The sequence below is a fragment of the Malus sylvestris genome, chromosome 6 (genome assembly GCF_916048215.2).
Source record: "Malus sylvestris chromosome 6, drMalSylv7.2, whole genome shotgun sequence".
Classification (NCBI taxonomy): Eukaryota; Viridiplantae; Streptophyta; class Magnoliopsida; order Rosales; family Rosaceae; genus Malus; species Malus sylvestris.
The window spans coordinates 18,561,119-18,581,007 of record NC_062265.1 but is presented as its reverse complement, the minus strand read 5'-3'; the positions used below and the strand labels follow the sequence as shown (position 1 = coordinate 18,581,007).

Here is a 19,889-nt window from a genome sequence, read left to right as displayed (position 1 = left end):
TTGCTTTTGTTGGCACCATAAATTGGTTTTGCTTCACACTGTCTTGATCAAGAATGTGTGAAGCTTTTGAGAATTGTAGTTGCCCTCCATTGATGAAGCTTTTGTTGGCACCATAAATTGGTTTTGCTTCATACTATCTTGATCAAGAGTGTTTGAAGCTTTAGGCATTTGTAGTTGCCCTCCATGGATGAAGCTTTTGTTGGCACCATAAATTGGTTTTACTTCACATTGTCTTGATCAAGAGTGTGTGAAGTTTTTGAGAATTGTAGTTAGCCTCCATTGATGAAGCTTTTGTTGGCATCGTAAATTGATTTTGCTTCACACTGTCTTGATTAAGAGTGTGTGAAGCTTTTGAGAATTGTAGTTACCCTCCATTGATGAAGCTTTTGTTGGCACCATAAATTGGTTTTGCCTCACACTGTCTTGATCAAAAGTGTGAGAAGCTTTTGAGAATTGTGGTTGAACTCCTTTGATGAAGCTCTTGTTGGCACCATAAATTAGTTTTGCTTCACACTGTCTTGATCAAAAGTGTGTGAAGGTTTTTGAGAATTGTAGTTGTCCTCCATTGATGAAGCTTTTGATTTCCACCATAAATTGGTTTTGTTTCACACCATCTTGTTGAAGAGTGTGAAGCTTTTGAGAATTTGTAGTTGTCCTCCATTGATGAAGCTTTGTTGAATTTCTTAATTTCGTTTTTTTTTGCTTTTCGTTTTTTTTTTGGAAAACTGGAAATTTGAAAATGTAGGAGAGACAACATATACAAGCCACACCTTGTAGTAGTCGAAGGTTTGGATGAACCATATAAATAGAATTTGTTTCAAACAGTCTTGCTGAAGAATGTGTGAAGCTTTCTACGAGTTGTAGTGTTTGCATTGTTACAGAGGTGAAATGTCTGAAGTAGATGCAAGAGGGCTGAATAGTTTGATATTCGTATACTATTCACTGAAGTTGTTGTTGGCTTGCAATAAGACTTTGTTGGTGACTATAACTCTTGTTGGGCATAAGTGCTCCCTTAGTTGAGTTGCTTTCATCACCTGGTTGGTGGTACGAAGGTGAGTTCCTTCATCACATTTCATCACCTGGTTGGTGACACGAAGATTAATTCATTCTTCACCTAGTTGGTGATAAGAGTGGCAAGTTGCCAAATAATATAGAGTACGGGTTGTACATTTCATCACCTGGTTGGTAGCACAAAGGTGAGTTCCTTCTTCACCTGGTTGGTGATAAGAGTGGCAAGTTGCCAAATAATATTAGAGTACAGGTTGTACATTTCATCACCTAGTTGGTGGCACGAAGGTAAGTTCCTTCATCACCTAGTTGGTGAGAATAAGGACAAGGTGCTGAGGCACATTGTAGCAAGTGTCGAATGACATAAGGTATGTTGAACCCTTTCGAATCACAGTTGGCTTATGTATGAATGTGTTGGAATGTATGATTGAACGAATATACTGTGAAGCTGTTCATTTATTTGTATAGTCTTGTTGACATATATTTAGACTTTGTTTCATATTGGAAGTATTCATGTTGAAGCTTTGAACCCGAGTGTTTCATTGCTAGGAATGTAAGAGGATTAGGACCAAGTTGTCTAAATCACCTCTTTATTGAATTCATGCCAAATGGTCTTCATTACATAGTATGCCGAACGGCTGAAGTTTAACACTTGTACAATGTGAGTTTACTTGTAATAGTGCTTCAAGTGATCAGCGTTCCATGGATGGCTAAGGGTTTTGCCATTGGAGCTTCTAAGCTTATAGGAGCCAGAGCGATTGATGCCAACAACTTCAAACGGTCCATCCCAGTTTGGACTAAGTGTTCCTTCACTCGGGACTTTGTCGCAGAGTAATCTTTTCTTCAATACCCAGTCCCCCACTTTGAAAGAACAAGGTTTAACCCTTATGTCATAGTAGTTGGAGTAATCTTTTCCTCAAGTGAGCCTGGATGTCTTTTGAAGTTATCGGTTCCTTCATGTCAAAGATTGTTTAGATCTTTTCGGGATTAACTTTAATGCCTCGTTGGCTAATCATGAAGCCCAAGAATTTTCTAGAGCCTATGCCGAAGGCGCATTTGTTGGAGTTCAACCTCATTCGATACCTCTTCAGAATGGTGAAAGTTTTAGATAGGTTGGTGATGTGTTGGATAGCAAGTTTCCTCTTAACTAGCATATCATCAACGTAAACTTCCATGCTCTTCCCAATTTGTTCAACGAACATTGAATTGACTAATCTCTGATAAGTTGCCCCTGCATTCTTTAGGCCGAAGGGCATGACTTTATAGCAATATAGTCGCCAGTCAGTAGTGAAGGCTGTGTGTTCTTGGTTTGGAGGGTTCATAAGAATTTGGTTGTATCCTGAGTAAGCATCCAAGAAGCTCAAGAGTTTACACTTTGCCATAGAGTCCATAAGTCTGTCTATGAGAAAAAGAGGAAAACTATCCTTCAGGCATCATTTGTTTAGGTTAGTGTAATCGACACACATTTTTCACAAGACCTTTTGGAGCATAAGACTTTCCTTGGTCGAATTCTTCTTAACAAGGACAACATTTGCTACCCATGTTGGATAATTGACTTTGCGGACGAAGCCTATACCTTTGAGTTTTTCAACTTTTGCCTTTATTGCCTCGTACTGTTCAACATCATAAGATCTTCATTTTTGTCTCACTGGCTTGGTTTTGGGGTCAATACTTAAACGATGATAGGTGATATCAGGAAAGATGCCTGGCATGTCCTCGTATGTCCAGGCGAATACCTCAGTGTTATCTTGCAAAAAAGAGATCAATGCTAACCGAATGGGTGGTGACAAGGTGGTGCCAATCTTCACCATGCGATCTGGATAATCTTTTGAGATATAAACTTTCTCTAGCGGGTTGTGCTTGCTGGGTGAAAGAGTTATCTCGAGGATCGTTGGGTTGATTGCTGCCACCGTGAAGATCTAAGTTAGCTTCGTTCGGGCTGGTCTTTATGACTTGGTTATGTATAGAAAGGGTTTCCTTAAGCACAGGCAGGTACTGTTGCTTGACCGAAGTATTGTAACATAACCGTGCACTAAGTTGATCTCCTCTGATGTAACCATTGCCATAAGGGGGTTGGAAATTTCATCAACAACATATCTGTGGATACCATGGCCTTGAGATCATTAATGCCTGTGCGTCCAAAGATGACATTGTATGCCGTTGGGCAATTAACCACTAGGAAGTTAGTGGTAGTGGTGGCTATGTAAGGGCCTGTACCAATGGTGAAAGGTAAGCGTATGCTCCCTAAAGGTTGCACGATATCATCGGAGAAGTTTATCAAAGGAGAAATCGAGCGATCGAGTAAGTGTTCAGTAACATTAAGTGCCTTGAAAGCTTCAGCAAACATGATATTGACTGAAGCCCCCGTGTCTACCAGGATTTGTCGTACTTCAAAGTTGGCTATGTGAGCTTCCACGATTAGTGGGTCGTTGTGATGGTAGATGATACCTCTTTCTTCCTTAGGGTAGAAACATATTGGATCCCAATTAGGCTTTTGATACTTGCCTCCCCTGATGTCTTCCACGTGACACCCTTGGTGGCCAGGCCTTAAAGCTCGTTCACTGTTTTTCATGGCCCTGTTGGAAGATTTAGATATGGGTGTGCCACCACATATGGAATATATCACATTCACCTGGCATCGGTTACGATTACCCATTGGACGGTGGAGGAAGAATTGATCAATTTTTTTTTTCACATGCCAAAGCTTCAATATGATCACGAAAGGTGATACACTTCTCGCCGTCATGGCCATTATGCTCGTGGAAGTAGTAAAACGTGTCCGTGTTCTTCGTGGGCTTGTAATCCGGGTGCCTCAGCTTTGGCTTCGGTATTAGGTGTGTTATGCTGGGATAAATGGCCACGCATGTGGCGTTCAAAGGTGTGTATGCCTCATACCTCGGGGTAGGGCCTGTCTTAACACGTGCTTGACCCACTGTGTTGACTGCCTGGGGTCGAGGATTATCGTGGCGATACCCTTGGTTATCGCGGTATTGTCCCTTACTCCTTTTACTAAAATGAGAGTGGTGAGGATGGAAATCTTTCCTTTTGCCCTGAGATTGATATGTTTGCTGACTTGACAAAGTATTAAGTAAGGCAGGGGGAGGCACTGCTGCCGTTTGGAAGGTTGAGGTATTCTTATTTGGGTGGGTCTGGCTTCCACTCCCCACTTGCTGATAAGGGATGGTTGTTGGGGGTTTCTCTTGGTATGTCCTTGCCTCGGCGGATGCATGGTTATAAGCCTGCACCATTACCTCAGAGTAAGTCTTCCAAGTGTTGGCATTGATCATGTACTTAAAGAAACAGTCATGTAGGCATGCCGTGAAGGCTTTGAGGGCAGTCTTGTTGTCTGCCTCGGCATAACGGGAATACTCATGGCTAAAACGGCCAGCTTACATACATAATGATTCGTCTGGCTTCTGGCGAATAATGTACAAGTTATCCGCAGAGTGCAAGCGATCGGTCTGGAAAATGTGTTGAGAAACAAACAGTTTCCTCAATTCCTCAAATGTGTCTACCGTTTCAGGTGGAAGACGACAATACCAGTTTAGAGCGTTGCCAGAGAGGGTGGAGGGGAAGAGAAGACATTGCTCTTCATCGGTATGCATCTGGTATGCCATGGTAGACTCAAAGAGGTTAAGGTGTTCAATCGGGTCCTCATTTCCAGTGTAGAGTTGCAAGCCAAGCTTCTGCTTTGTCTTTGCTTGGAGGAGGTGTCGAGGATCCTCCTTGTAAGAAGGCCAGGCCTAGGTTAGTTCCAATTAGGTATCTCAGCTTGTCGTTCGGCCTTCAACTTGTTTACTTCCTTAAGGAGCTGTAGGACAAGAGGGTTCTAAGTGGAGTCATGTACCACTGAAGTTTTCTTTCCTAAATCTCCATCTTCTCAGGAAGGTTTGATCAAGAACATGTGATTTTTCCCTGGACTCACCGTACTGACTTCCAAGGTATGTCTGTTGGAACATTTCTAAGTCCCCTATACCTTCGTGTTTCTTTAGGACTTGTTGCCCCTTCCCCAAATTGGTAGCTGGCCTGGGACATGGGAGGGGACCGAGTCTTTCAGAGACCCTTGGGTCATTGATCTTCGAGCTTACATGGATGAGATTGTCTCTATGTTTCTTTAGAAAGTCTCGACAGTCGTGAAAGACGGCTTTCGATCCTTCCACTCCTTTTGTAAGGAGGCACCTTCCTCCACTCCTCATGCTTCGGATCGAAACAGCTGGGTTAAGAGAAGTTTCATGTTGGTCGCCATTTTGATGAGTAGCTCGCTCCTCAACAGGAATACCCATATCGAGAGCAAATGACCCTCCGTGTTGGGAGTCACCCAGTTGATGGTTGACTTCCACAGAGGTGATGAGCTCGTGTGCTTTAGTATATCTAGCCTCGTGGAGCATCTCGAAGACCTTCTCATACTGCTCTTGGAGGATCTCATTCTTCATCACAATCTTGTTGTTCTGAGCTTCCAGCTAGCCTAAAGAGCAAGCTTCTTTTGTTCCTTCTTTCGTTGCTTCGCACTAGGTGCGAGGGGGTGTCATTCTGTGTGTTGTGGCATCCTTCACTTCACATGTTGGAGAGGGATGCCTGGTCAAAAGAAAGTGTACAAATGGTGGAAACCAACTTGACAAAGCTGAAGAGAGTGGGAATAAATGTCGTTCTCACGGACGGCGCCAAATGTTGATGCACAAAATCAGTGAGGACTTTGGTACAACAGAAAGTGTCAAGTTTTTTACCTTCGCTAGATTGTTCCGGTCACTAGTGTGGATAAATATGTAAATGGATAGAGACAGGAAAGCAAACACAAGATGTACGTGGTTCACCCAAATTGACTACGTCCACAGAGTAGAGGAGTTCTCATTAATTGTGAAGGGTTTACACAAGTACATAGGTTCAAGCTCTCCTTTAGTGAGTACTAGTGAATGATTTAGTACAAATGACATTAAGAAATATTGTGGGAGAATGATCTCCTTTTATAGAAAAGAGTTTCTAGCTTTGTTCTAATATTGTCACATGTCGTGTTGTGATTGGCTTCCGGTGTTGACACGTGTCGCGTTATGATTGGCTTCTGATGTCGACACGTGTCGCGCTGTGATTGGCCTTCTGGCTTGAGGGAAACTCTTGTGGATCCTTAACGGTATAACGTTGACCAGTGCTCAGTAGTTTCGGGATTGGTTAAGTATGGTACAAACAAATTACAAATAAGATCATCGTTAGATCTTTAAACCAAACATATCAAAATGTTGCTAAGAAATGATATCAACAACAAAATAAGCAAACCCCGCACAAAAATGATGTAATTGTGCCTCAACGTAGCAAAATCATGAACATGCATTCCTAATCAATAAGTTAAAAGTTAATTTCATTTTGATCAAAAAAATATTTTCAATATTAAGAAATGATCATTAAAAAAATATCTCTTATTTAATTTTTGAGTTTGACTCCAATACTTACATGTATTTAGTACAATCACCCTTTCAACGTTTAGAATTTAATTGCATTAAATACATGTAATTATTTTATCAAAATCCACAAAGAAACTGCAGACGTAGCAAACAAGAAATTACTAAAGCACCCAAAGGACTAGAGACATAGCAAAAGTTGGTTGAGTTGTGACCTAAAACAAGAGATTTAGAATTGAAACTTTATTAAAACTTGACATATTTTTTTTATTGAGAACACATGACGAAAAACAGACCAATTATTTTACAATTTCAAATTTTCATTCGAAAGTTGATAGTTCAGTCTGTGCAAAGAAGAGGCCAGAAGCTCCATTATCAGGCAGCAAAGCCAGCTTCACAGGACCTTTTGCAGCTTCTTCAGTTGTGAAGACTCCAGTGTGATTGTTCAAGTCCGTGTCGGTAAAACCCGGACACACGGCATTGATAGCAATTTTGCTGGAATACTTCTTAGCCAAAACTCTTGTGTAAGCATTCAGAGCGGCTTTGGATACAATGTAGGCAGAGAAATTGGTTGGCCAGCTTTTGGCTTCAACCAAATTCTGCTTCACATCCTCCAAAAATCCCTCAACAAGGTTGTCCACTTTCTCTTCTGTGAGGCTATCACCATCTACTAGCTCCTTCTTCGCTTTCTCGTTTGGAATAACCTAAAAAAATTGAAAAATTTATTCGATAATGTGATGTTATCTTGCATCTTATGTTATGTTGTTAGTCTAACAATGTGAATGGGAGATTTGAAACAAGGGTTTCGGACGTGTACCCTTAGTTGTCCCAATTGGGAGGAGACATTGACGATCCTTGCCGAGTCGGATTGTTGAAGAAGTGGAATGAGTGCTTCCGTGAGTTGCTTAATTCCATAGTAGTTTGTTTTTAAACAATCCCCTGCTGTCTCGTAGGTTTGTTTTAGGACTTGATTCTTATTTGTTGCTTTGGGACCTATAAGCTGCATGATCATTTGCTCTTGTGAATATGATGTGTATTATACAGTAATGTTCACTAAAGTTGATATATGTATTTCGATCTATTTTCTAACATCTTATTTTTACGGTCGAGGTCCTTGGTTTGAATCCCTCGATCCCTAACCCTGTTACATATTATTTATTATGTATATGGTTAGCTGAATCTGCAAGCCTCTCCGTGAGTAGATTTAAGCTACACGAGAGAAGGTACTAGATAGCTTGACGGACATTGTTAGAACCGTTCAACGGTTTAAGCTTTTGAGATCTAGCGATTCTTTGAACACAATGAATTTTCAAGAACTTACATCATCAATTGCCAACTTCTCTTTGTCGTCTGTGAGGAATATGGACCCGACAACTCCTGCATTATTTACCTGCAATATGAATAAAATATTTATATATGTTATAACCAGCAGATTACATATATTTTTAACGTCCGATGCTCTTATTATTTGAGCTACAAGCCTACAAGCCATTTAGAAATGCGTAGAAATAAGCTAGAGAAATTACCAAAATGTCAAGTTTTCCAAGTTGAGTTTTGAGAAATTCAGCCAGAGAGGCAATGCTAGATGGGTCAGTTACATCAAGCTGATGAAATACCACATCAGAGAGGCCATAAGAAGCCTTCAATTTCTCAACGGCTTCTGTTCCCCTCCTCACATCTCTTGCAGTTAACACCACCCCAACTCCATTAGCTGCTAATTGCCTGCTAATCTCAAATCCAATCCCTTTGTTGCCTCCAGTAACAACCGCAATCCTATGAAAAAAAAAACCAAAATTAACATAACATTACTCAAATCATGACTAATCGGAAACTGTTCTCAGCAGTTAACACTCCAAAATAATCATTCATTCACTTGTCTCACGAACGAATAAACGAAAGATTGATGTACCTCTTAGACCCGAAACTGATTTCTGCCATTTTTGTCGTCGACTTGGATGTGGATGATAAATTTCAGATGGTTTACAAGGACTTCAATTGTATGTGCTTCACTGCTCGGTGTTCTTGGTCTGTATTTATAGTCAATCGGCTATTGATTTGTCAAAGTTGATTTGTCAAAGTTGGTCCAATCAATGAGTCGGTACCGGTCACGTATGCCATGACATAATAATATAATATGATATTTCCACTTTTACTGTTCTAATTAATCTAATTCTTAATAATGAATATATACATTTCAACACTTTCAATTACTTTTTGAGTTGAACATGTATTATTTTGGAGGACAAAAAAAATTTGAACTCGAAATCTGTTACAACTTTAGAAGAAAAGTATCGTTCTGCTTTTATATTTACAAGCTAGCGAACTAGTTGTTAATTTATTATTCGTCATTGACATGTCAATTCAGTTTAGTCATGTGTTTAATGAAAACTTGATATGCATTGTTATCAATTTTTTAACACAGTAATTAGTGGGCTGATAATTGTTTTACATCGACATGACATTATAATTCCATTTGTAAGTGGTCTTCAACACGATTTTTGTTCCCTCTTTCTTTGTTAGTTTGCATGATGCAGTTGAGTTGCACGAAGATGTTTGACGAAGATATATATGCAAGCGTTTTTAAAGAAAATATTTTTGGGCTCATTTGCTTGTTCTATAAAAATTCATCACAGCCGCTGATTTTCAGATATCAAAATGAAAGGCTCAGATTCGATCAAACCGGGTCATGCGCACGACCCAGATGCCTGTTTGGGTCAATTTGGGCCCAACAACACCGGAAAGTAGGAGCATCCCAAACGTCCTCCTTAAACCCTAAACCAGTAAAACCCTTTCCTTTCCCCTCTCTCTTTGATCACCGACTCTCCGAGTCACAGACCAGTGACAGCCCCATTTTCCATTGGTGGATCCGACCCTGCTGGACCGCAAACTATGTCTGCCTCGATGCTTATGGAGCGTCCGAGACAGTTCTCCAAGCTTCTCTGCAGGCTCATTCTAACCCGACCCATGGGCGGCGGGCCTCGGACCTTCCCGGGCGGCGTCAGCAAGTGGAAATGGAAGCGCATGCACGAAAAGCGAGCCAAAGAGAAAGAGAAACGCCTTTTAGACCAAGAGAAACAGTTATACGAGGCCCGCCTCCGCTCCAAAATTCGGGCCAAAGTCGCCGGAAAGCCCGACCCGTTTTCGGGCACTGGAACCGGGCACAACCCGATGAACCCGAACCAGCACCTGAAGGTACTTGCCGATCGGTTCATGAAGGAAGGCGCAGAAGATTTGTGGAACGAAAAGGACGGGCCGATTGTTGAACCGCCCCCGTCGGTTCGACCGGACGGAACGACGAGATCGATTGCGCCGCCGCCGCTGGACCTGAGAAAGCTGATATCGAAAGGTCGTGATTTGGCGGGAAAGAGGGACAGTGTAAATTTGAGTAATTTGGGTGGCAATTATGTTGGGAGCAGGAACTACTCGGCGCAGAGTCGAGGGCGATTTCGGAGAAATGATAGTTCTTCCGACGACTCGGATTTTGATTCGGACGGTGAGTCCGTACAGCCGTTTTCGAATGAGAATTCGAAATTTGGGAGAAATGTGATGAGATTTGGGAGTAGTGCTTCATTGGGAAAGTATGATATGAAGATCATTAAGAGGAGAGTGCCCCTTAATTCACTGGATGACGAAAATGATTTCCAACAGCAGGTGGAGGTGATCCGAAGCGAGCTCAATAAGAAAAAAGCCGTTGAAATCGAAAGAGAGGAGAGCCAAAAGGAGGTGTCAATTCTTAGCGAGAAGAGGTATGCAAGTAATGTGCTTTGGTTGATTGCATGTGGAACATTTGTGTTAACATGCTGAAAAGTTTTCGTCTTTGATGTGTTAAATGTTTGTCTTCTGATTGGTAATTCCTTTGGTTTTCGGCGTTTGGCAGATTTGATGAGTGTGGTATATCTCCATTGACAGTCAAGGCGCTCACTTCTGCCGGATATGTTAAAATGACAAGGGTACAGGAGGTTGCTCTTTCTGTTTGCCTTGAAGGTCAGTTGGCTTCTTGTTTAAATGAGATCTTTGTTATATTTATTGCCTTACTAGTTAAATTCTAATCGAAAGTAAACTGAAACTGTTGCGATGGATATTGTCAAAATCGATATTCTGTTTTTCTTACTAAATTAGATAGAACGGTAACATTTGTGATTCAAATCCCAGTGATCTTGGGGACGAATGAGATCCTAAGGCCTCTAGGGTATTTCCCATGGGACATTATGTCAACCAGTTTGTTGAAGGCCACATGTGGTGTGATTGATATTTAAGTTCTTGTTCCTCCAGTCCGAGTGACTTGAGAGAGCGGTGTGCTAATTGTTAGTAAAAACAACCAAATGCTATGTTTCCGATGATTTTCCTTTTAATTTGTGACAGGAAAAGATGCGTTGGTGAAAGCTAAAACAGGCACAGGCAAAACTGCAGCTTTTTTGGTATATCAATTTTCCTTTTTGTTACTTTGGAGTGGTTCATAGTAGTTTAGGTTCTCTTGTTTTGTTTCTCTTGTTAAACACAAACAGCTTCCTGCTATTGAAGCAGTTGTGAAGGCTATGGCTAGCAATACCAATCAACTGGTGTCTCCAGTTTTTGTTCTTATCCTCTGTCCCACAAGAGAACTCGCAAGTCAGATAGCTGCAGAGACAAATGTTTTATTGCGGTACCATGATGGCATAGGTATGCAAACACTAGTTGGAGGCACGCGATTCAAAGAAGACCAGAAATGTCTAGAATCAAATCCATGCCAGGTTTGTACACTGGTCCTGGTCATTGAAACTTGCAGCAAAAGTTTCGCTTGATTGTAGTGTGGATGTTATGAGAGTGAAAACCGTTCTACATATCTTTCGCAGATAATAGTTGCAACCCCTGGCAGGTTGCTAGACCACATTGAGAATAAATCAGGCTTGTCTGTGCGGTTGATGGGACTGAAAATGCTAATACTCGATGAAGCGGGCTACTTACTAGACCTAGGATTTCGAAAGGATATAGAGAAAATTGTTGACTGTTTGCCTCGTCGAAGGCAGTCCTTGCTCTTTACTGCAACACTTCCAAAAGAGGTTTGGCTATCCTTTATACTTCAACTCCGAAGCCTAAAGTAGCTTTTAATTTGTTACTGTAAACACTTGGTATTTTTACTGAGTGAAACCCATAAGCCAGAATTTTCTTGATTACGAATGTGCAGGTTCGCCGAGTATCACAGCTTGTTTTGCAAAAGGACCATATTTTCGTTGACACAGTGGGTTTAGGTTCTGTTGAAACTCATGCTAAGGTATATATAATCTGATAAAAAAAAAAAAAAACAGTCACGAGTTGGCTAGTTTTCACGATGGGAATTATGCTAAAACTTTTACATTTCTGTTCAGCCTTATAACTTGGAGAGTACTGGTGTGCACCATTTCAATTACTCTATTATTGATGATTGAAATAGTTCTGATAGTACCTGAATCATAAAATATGACAATGGGTGTCATGATGTCATGATCCTATCTTGTCTTGTGAATGCAGGTTAAGCAGTCATGTTTTGTTGTGCAACATGAATTACATTTCCAAATAGTGCACCAGCTTCTGATGGAACATATCTCTGAGTCACCTGATTATAAGGTTTGGTGTTATAGCCTTCTGGATTCAAATGTTTGGTTGTATTTTCTGTGCATGAGGCCTAACGTAAAACATTTCAGGTTATTGTTTTCTGTACAACTGGAATGGTAACATCCCTCCTCTATCATGTTCTCCATGAAATGAAAATGAATGTCAAGGAGATACATTCTAGGAAGCCTCAACTCTATCGAACTCGCATCTCTGAGGAATTCAGGGTATCGAAACGACTGATTCTTGTTACCTCTGATGTATCGGCACGTGGAATGAACTATCCTGATGTGACCTTGGTCATTCAGGTATTTGCAGCTCAAGAGAAATATTACTTTATGTTTTGCTTATAGGTTGAACCTTAATAATATCACTGACATGTGAACTATTAATATTTCTAACAGTCATATGTCCTAACCACAAAACATAGGAGGTCGCTCAGGTGGGTTCAAATTTATTTATTAGATTTACGTGGCAGCCTTGGGCACAATTTTTACAGTATGGTACCTACATTGTATATAATATCATCGTTTATGTTTAATGAAACTGGAAGTTCGTTGTTCTCACATTGAGTACTAATTATATAGTGTTCTTGAGTGTTAATTTCCTGGTCATTGCTATGATAATTCTTGACTCTTGGTCTCAAAATTTAGGACATGTTCGCGTCTATTAACTATTTCACATTTAACTAACAAAGAAAAAGACAAAAAAAAAAAAAAAATATAACTCATGAAAGTAATAACATGTGGTCTAACTGTAATCAGGTAGGTATTCCTTCTGACCGGGAACAATATATAAATCGTCTTGGAAGAACAGGAAGGGAAGGCAAAGAAGGACGAGGCATATTGTTACTTGCACCATGGGAGGAGTATTTTCTGGATGAATTAAAAGATTTGCCTTTGGAAAAATTTCCTTCGCTGCAATTGGATCGGGATACTAAGCTTAAGGTACTTGCATCACCTCCTTCGATGGTTTTCTTTGCTTTATGTTAGTGCATGCTGCACCTGAATCACATTATTTAGTTCAGAGGAGCTCACGGTTCTGAAATTGAAGTTCTTGAAGCAGTGTTCTCTTTTCATGGTCCAACGATTAATTAAAATGATTTATTGGTTCAATTTGTATCCTTCATTCGGTTTCAGTTTTCTGGAAATAGCAGTATCTCAATCCCAGCGGTGAACTAGTATATGTCAAACAATTCCCATATTTGTGGTATCGATAGCTTGGTATCTGCGTGTAGCTCGAAGGTTTTCATTACCTTGTTTGAATTATTTGTAATGCTCGGAACTTGCTTATTCTCTTAGATTGACGATTCGATGACCAAGATTGACACTAGCATCAAAGAAGCGGCATTTCATGCGTGGCTTGGGTATTATAACTCGATCAGGGAAACGGGCAGGGATAAGACCACACTTGTCGAGCAAGCCAACAAATTTTGTGAGTCAATTGGTTTGCAAAAACCTCCTTCTCTCTTTAGAAAGACAGCCTTGAAGATGGGTTTGAAAGACATACCTGGCATAAGAATACGAAAGTAGGGCGTAATTTGGGACACGGAAAAGCAACCTGGTGATTGAGCGGCGGGAACGGAATGACAATAAGTCAAGGATCTTCATCGAATTCTCGTTTAACGGCGGTAAAACAGGTTCACCCAGTTCAAGTTGTTATTTCACATGAAAATTGTCTTAGGTGAATGCCTGGTATAGAACTGGTGTGAGGTCTGTATTGTAAACATTTAAATTATAATGTAAAGCCGCATTTTCTTCCTATACTCTAGTAAGTAAAAACGATGGCAATGACAGTTTTAACCCTAAACATAAATCTAGCAGAAGTTTACTCGTATCAAGAATAAAACTATTTAGTTCCTAGGCTGGTGTGTGAGCCTTAGGATCGGTAATTGCAGGGAGATTCTTAGGTATAACCGGAGATATGTCTACGTGGTAAGCACACATGACCATGATATATAGATATTCGTTAAAATCTTTTGTACTTGCAACATGTTTACATGCGTAAGGGCGGACTAAGAATGAATTACTAGGAAGAGAAATGTTGGGAAAATTCTCAAAGTGAGACTCTTCGTGGACTCCTTACCATCTCATATTTTTGGCACAATTTTTGTACCAACATTGTAAAACATTTTGCAAAAAACATGAGGTGGCAGAGAGTCCATGAAGAGTTCACTTTTGAGAGTCTCTTTAGCATTTCTCAATCAACATTGTAGAAGGGGTAATGCTAGGGAAATTAAATTTTTAGATAAAATTTGCAAACTAAATAATGCACCAGTATAAATGAGCACGTTCATCAATGTCTTAAGTCATAATCCAATTATCAACTTTCATGTCATTAAGTTTACATAACTTCGTTTATAAATTTAGTCTCCTTACAAGCCCCATGAAGACCCAAACCCGGTTAGAAAAATTATCCTTACCATAAAACCAATTGACTATATTGGGAGTAGCCCAACCTTTTATAAGCCCATACAAGATCTTTTCTCGTATCAATGTGGGATTCATTCTCAACAAGTCCCCTCACTTGTGGCGAATTTTCAAGTCTAATACGTGAACAACACAATTGGGGTGATGTGAAGAACATATGGTCGTTGGGATTCACATGTGCAGCAACTTGGGCTCTGATATCATGAAGGAAGTTAAGGTTCCATCATTAAACCAATTGTCAATATATAGAATTACCCATCATCTTATAAGTCTATGTAAGGTCTCTTCTTCCATCAATGTGATATCAACAATTACAAACTAGTAACGCATAACAACAGCAACCTTGCTCTTCTTGGAAACATTGACCATTTTTTGTTCTTAATTAGTTTTCAAATAGTATTACAAACTAGTAACGCTCCCCATAGAACTGTTTGCTCTCTCAAAAACTCTCACTCATCACTCTCTTTTCTATAAGTGGTGTGATCATATGAACGGAAAGACCTGCGTTTTAAAAGAGGGAGGAAGTTCTTACTTCTTAGATGGAACTGTCTGTTTCTGGCAATGCAAGATTACTTTATGGTGGTCAATATTTCCAAGAAGAACAAGGTTGCCGTTGTTGCCGAAGTTAATCCGACCAGAAGTAGTAGAAAGCTCGGTATATGTGTAAACGAAAGTCATACCAACTGAACCCTAAGACCTACTCCAACGATTAGAGTAAAACTTAAATTTTAAGTTCTAAATTTACCCCAACTTATTCAACCCTTGAGGCAAATATAAATTTGAACCCAAAACTTATGTATGGGACAAGTTTAGCTCAGGATTCGTCTGAGTTAGTGGGGCTAACTCACTATATATGTGTATTGTTTTTAGTTTTATATTTATAAATTTATTGAATCCAACTACTAAGATTTAATATGTATCAAATCTAACGGTAAAAGAAAAGAAGATCTAATGGTCCAAATTTAAATCCAATGGCTAAAGTAATTAAAAAAAATATTTTATGTGTTTCTATTTTTTTCATAGTGTTCCACGAGTTCCATAGTGTCGGTTTAGTGAAATTTTTACATTAAAATGTTCATAAAATTAAATTAGGATAGTCTACATAATTTTTTTTTTAAAGTTACTTTAAGAAAAAAATTATCCTAAATTCATTCTTTAATAATCTCAAGCTAAAAATTAACCAGAAAGGTTGGAAGAGAAAAAATGTTTCTAGATTAAAACCTAAATTTTATGAATTAAATTTTTAAAGTTTTAACGCAATAGTTGGAGATAGTCTAAGAATGTAGGGGTGGGTTCAAAAAACCGAAAACCGAATCGAACCGAAACCGAAAAAACCGAACCGAACGAAAAAACCGAACCGAATTCTTTTGGTTCGGTTCGGTTTTAGTGATCTAGAAACCAAACCAAACCGAACCGAACCGAATTAATTAAATTAATTTTTTTTTAATTATTTGTTTTGGGTATTATTTTCTAAACCCAATTTGTAAGTTAAATGTGCTAAACCCAATGTGTTGCCAAACTTTAAAGTCAAAATATTTTAAAAAGGCCTATAAAAACTCTAAACCCTAACCTATTATTTCTCCCCCATATAAGGTTCCGGAACCAAACCTCATCTTGAAGTACCTACATCCATCTCCATAGCACTGTCTACTTCTGTCCCAGCTTTCTTTTCCAAATCTACTCTCATATAACATGTAACACAATCCATAAACATTTATTTTGGGTAGATTACTTGCGTAATTTGTGATGGAAAATAATCCAACATACACTAAATAAATCCACCCACGCATTACTTTTACTAATCAAGTTGTCAACATGCAGTTACAAGTAAACAACCCTGATCTTTGAACAACATCATACAATTTAACTTTTCTAAGTCATTTGTACGATTTTTGTGTTGTGAGGTTGTTAGTTTGGACTTTGGAAGATTTGATTGATGATTTTAGTTCAACTTTAAATGTGTATTTTCATTGTCTTTGATTATAGTTAGAATGCTTATGTTATGATTGTGTTGGAGATGTTAAAATTTTAAATTTCAATGGTTTTCATTTTTTGAAAAAAACAAAAAAAACAAAAAACCGAAACCGAACCGGAAAAAAAAAACCGAACCGAAATTTCGGTTTAGTTTCGGTTTTGGCAAAAAACCGAACCGATTTAAACCGAACCCACCCGTATAAGAATGAGCAGCTATTTCAAGAACCAGCTTATCGCGAACAGCTTGTCTCGATTGATCCTCATCCGTCTCCGCATTGGGTAAGCTATCAGCTAGCTATCCTTTGCCTTTGATGGTCTAATAGATTTTTTCATAATGCATATTAAATTATGGTTTTTCTCATAGAATGGTTTTTTATTTTATTTTATTTTATTTTATTTTATTTTTTATTTTAATATAGAATTGCTCCTTCCTCTTTTATATTTTTCTAACTAAACATTTATGCTTTTTTAGATTTTTTTTAACCACGATATATTTATATAAGTGGTGGGCAAAATGTATAGATGCCATTTCAAACTTTGATGAACACGTTTTGCGGTCTTTGATTTTCTATTTATTTTCTTTTAAAAAAAAATGGGGACAAACCACGGTTATCCACCTATTTCGGGGGCCGGGAAGACTCACAGAGGCATTTCAGTCTCCTCCTAAATCTCTTTATCCCACTTTTAAAATTTGAATATATATTTATATTGGATAGTCGTATTGACACACCTATTTTTAGGTCCCACACACCCTTCATAAATTTTGGTCATTGGTTTTCGTCTTCATCAATTCACTTGATCTAACGGTCGAAAACTAAGAGGGTGTGTGAGAAGTAAAAGTAGGTGAGAATAGCACTACCATTTACATCCATGCAAAATAAGTGTCCCATCTTACTCTCTTCTAAATTTTATATTCTTACTTATTACTTTTTTAGTAACTTGATATAAGTCCAATTTTGTGAGTCATTATTGAGTTTATTCTCCTTTGTTGAGTTATGTCCTTTCACTGATCATGCTTCCGTTATTATCCTTTTTATTAAATTATGATAAATGTCATCCCTTGTTTATTAGGTTTTTCTTCTTCAAAAAAAAAAAAAAAATCTTTTTCCGTTCGTAATTCGTATCTCAATTTTTTCTTCTACCTCCATCACAGATTAACTGTGTTGTAGGTACTGTATATATATACCAGCATATATACTATTATTGAATTATAAATGTATGGAAGATAAAATTTCTATGAACAATTTTTATAAATGATAGGTAGATTAATTTTTATATATTTTCGTAATACTTTTATCACAAATTAAATATATTTTATCAACCTATTATATATGCATTAATGGTTACTGTGCTAGAACAAAATAATCTGCATATAATTTGAGACACTACATGTATTAATTTTCTTGTTTTGAATTTGAATTTCATGACCATATATGTATTGCTTTATTGCTTTAGAGAAGCACAAATTCTTTACCCTATCCTTGAAGAATGGAGGAGTACGGCTCCACTCGCAATTGAACAGCATGGACTTTATGCAACTTTGAGCTCTCAGGTTCACGTTAACATGATGTGAGTAGAGCAGCATATGCTCTCTCTCTCTCTCTCTCAAATTTTTTGGTTTATTTTTGCATGTCAAGACACATTTCGGTTTGATGGACATTGGTAGGAAGGTCACATTACGAAAATCATAATGGTTTCCTAGGCTAGAGCATTCCATATTTTGTTCAAGTTCTATTTTGGACACGAGTTCAATTCCTTTCCATAAAGGCACTGTACCCTGTTTTGATTCTTGATGGATCCGGTGTCAGAAACTGAGCGGATATAGACTACGACATCCTTGCGAGGAATTTATGACCTTAAATTTTCTGGTTTTGATATATGTCTCTTTTGTTTGTAGATCTTGGAATGCAGCTTGCTGCAATCCAATCCATTGAATAAAGCTTGACCTAACTGTGCTCAAGTTTAACTTTTTTAATGCTCCTCGAAGATTGACTATTTGGTTCCATGATGAATCAAGCAAAAGACCGAGGGGAATATTGGAGAGCGCTTTACTTTTCAGTACTGGAAATTTATCCTCCTTGGTTTTCCATTTCTTTTTATCAATAAACAATGACCACTTGATCTATGCAGCCTAAAGGTATTGGTTTGCCATTCCTCTGTATTCATCACAAACGTTTTGTTTTGAAACATAATTTTTTTGATAATGCTGATATTCGTGACTAATACTGATTTTCGCTTCTTTGCAGAACCTAGGCCTCAAACAACTTGTTCTACCAACCTGGAACCTAATTACAGTGACTGGATTTGAAACAACTGTTAGGAATTGGGAAGGACTAGAATCAACGGCTGTTGCATGTCTTGATTTTCTTTTTCGAATACGAAGCTAGTTGGAAACTACTTCAGCAACATCCCACAGCTTATAGTTATGTGCCAGCTTAAGGTGCACATCAAAGCTTTGATCTGTTTATTTAGCTAAAGGGAAAATTGGGAAGTTATAACTTGTAAGTTTTCCTTGCTGCACTTTTTAGAGGATTCTGAGTTTCCCGACTATTCTTATATATGTGAACAACTTGGCGAGTCAATCATTGCACAAGCCTAACGGCATAAGGAGTTTCTTGTGTGTTTGGGATAACTTTTTGATAAGTGCAGGGTGGAAATGGAATAGCTGATGAAGAGGAGAACAAGTGGTATAGACTTGAAGAAGAAATTTTCGGTAGTAGTTTTGCTTGCTTTTTTGATAGACCAGTTGAGAGAGTAAATATGTCTAAGCTCTATATCTAAGGGATAGAAAAATCATTTGCATGTAGTCATCAATCTTAGCTCCATTGAGAAGGAAGACAAAGAACTATACCTACTCTTGTACTGTTGTAATCTAGCCATACAACTCCAATTTTAATCTCAGCCCTCTATTTACCTTTTTGGATTTGGCTTGAGAATGGCTTTTAAACAAAACTAGTCATTGGCTTCTTGTTGCTGGAAGCTGTTTAGCTTCCAACATTCACTTCCAAATTGTTTCCTGCTTGCACTCCAAGTAACCCTCCAAGATACATAAATCCTTCCTTGGGAAAGGCCTTGGTAAAGATATCGGCAATTTGATCCTCGGATTTGCAGTAGAACTATTCAATCATTCTCTTGCAAGCCTTCTCTAATGAAGTGTTACCTTTTCTTGATGTGTTTTGTATTTTGATGTAACACATGGTTTCTTGTCATTGGTATTGCAGAGGTGTTGTCACATATTAAGGGTGTGGCATCCACTTGCAATTCAATCACATTCTCCTGCAAGGCTTCTTTGATGAAGTGATACCTCTCTTGTGTGTTTTAATCTCAAATGGAACACATGATTTCTTGTCATAGCTATTGCAGAGGTGTTGTCACACATTAAGGGTGTGGCATCCACTTATAGTTCTCCAAAGTCTTTGTTGCTTGACAGAAGCCCATGAGAAGATCCCTGAAGAAAATGTGAAAGCATATGCTGAGGTGCTTCTCATGTCATTCTCATTTCCAACCCAATCATTGTCAT

At 38.6% G+C, this 19,889-nt stretch overlaps 2 protein-coding genes across 3 annotated transcripts; one reads left to right on the top strand and one right to left on the bottom strand.

Annotated features, from left to right (window-relative positions):
- Positions 1–6,626: 6,626 nt before the first annotated feature.
- Positions 6,627–8,461, bottom strand: LOC126627456 (salutaridine reductase-like). The gene is made up of 5 exons (XM_050297018.1): positions 8,308–8,461; positions 7,925–8,171; positions 7,720–7,788; positions 7,216–7,398; positions 6,627–7,102 (listed from the first exon to the last, which is right to left on the bottom strand). The coding sequence occupies exons 1-5, from the start codon at positions 8,334–8,336 to the stop codon at positions 6,719–6,721; spliced, it is 912 nt and encodes a 303-aa protein (XP_050152975.1). The 5' UTR covers positions 8,337–8,461; the 3' UTR covers positions 6,627–6,718.
- A 690-nt stretch (positions 8,462–9,151) lies between these two features.
- On the top strand, positions 9,152–13,729 carry LOC126627454 (probable DEAD-box ATP-dependent RNA helicase 48). Of its 2 annotated transcripts, none has more exons than XM_050297016.1 (10): positions 9,152–10,144; positions 10,276–10,382; positions 10,761–10,816; positions 10,904–11,128; positions 11,231–11,437; positions 11,563–11,649; positions 11,886–11,981; positions 12,059–12,274; positions 12,371–12,408; positions 12,731–12,864. In XM_050297016.1, exons 1-10 carry the CDS (start codon positions 9,288–9,290, stop codon positions 12,732–12,734), a joined length of 1,893 nt encoding a protein of 630 aa, XP_050152973.1. In that variant the 5' UTR covers positions 9,152–9,287; the 3' UTR covers positions 12,735–12,864. The 2 variants fall into 2 exon arrangements, with proteins under 2 accessions (XP_050152973.1, XP_050152972.1); XM_050297015.1 differs by lacking the exon at positions 12,371–12,408 and adding an exon at positions 13,268–13,729 and having other exon boundaries at positions 9,159–10,144; positions 12,731–12,913.
- Positions 13,730–19,889: the final 6,160 nt, after the last annotated feature.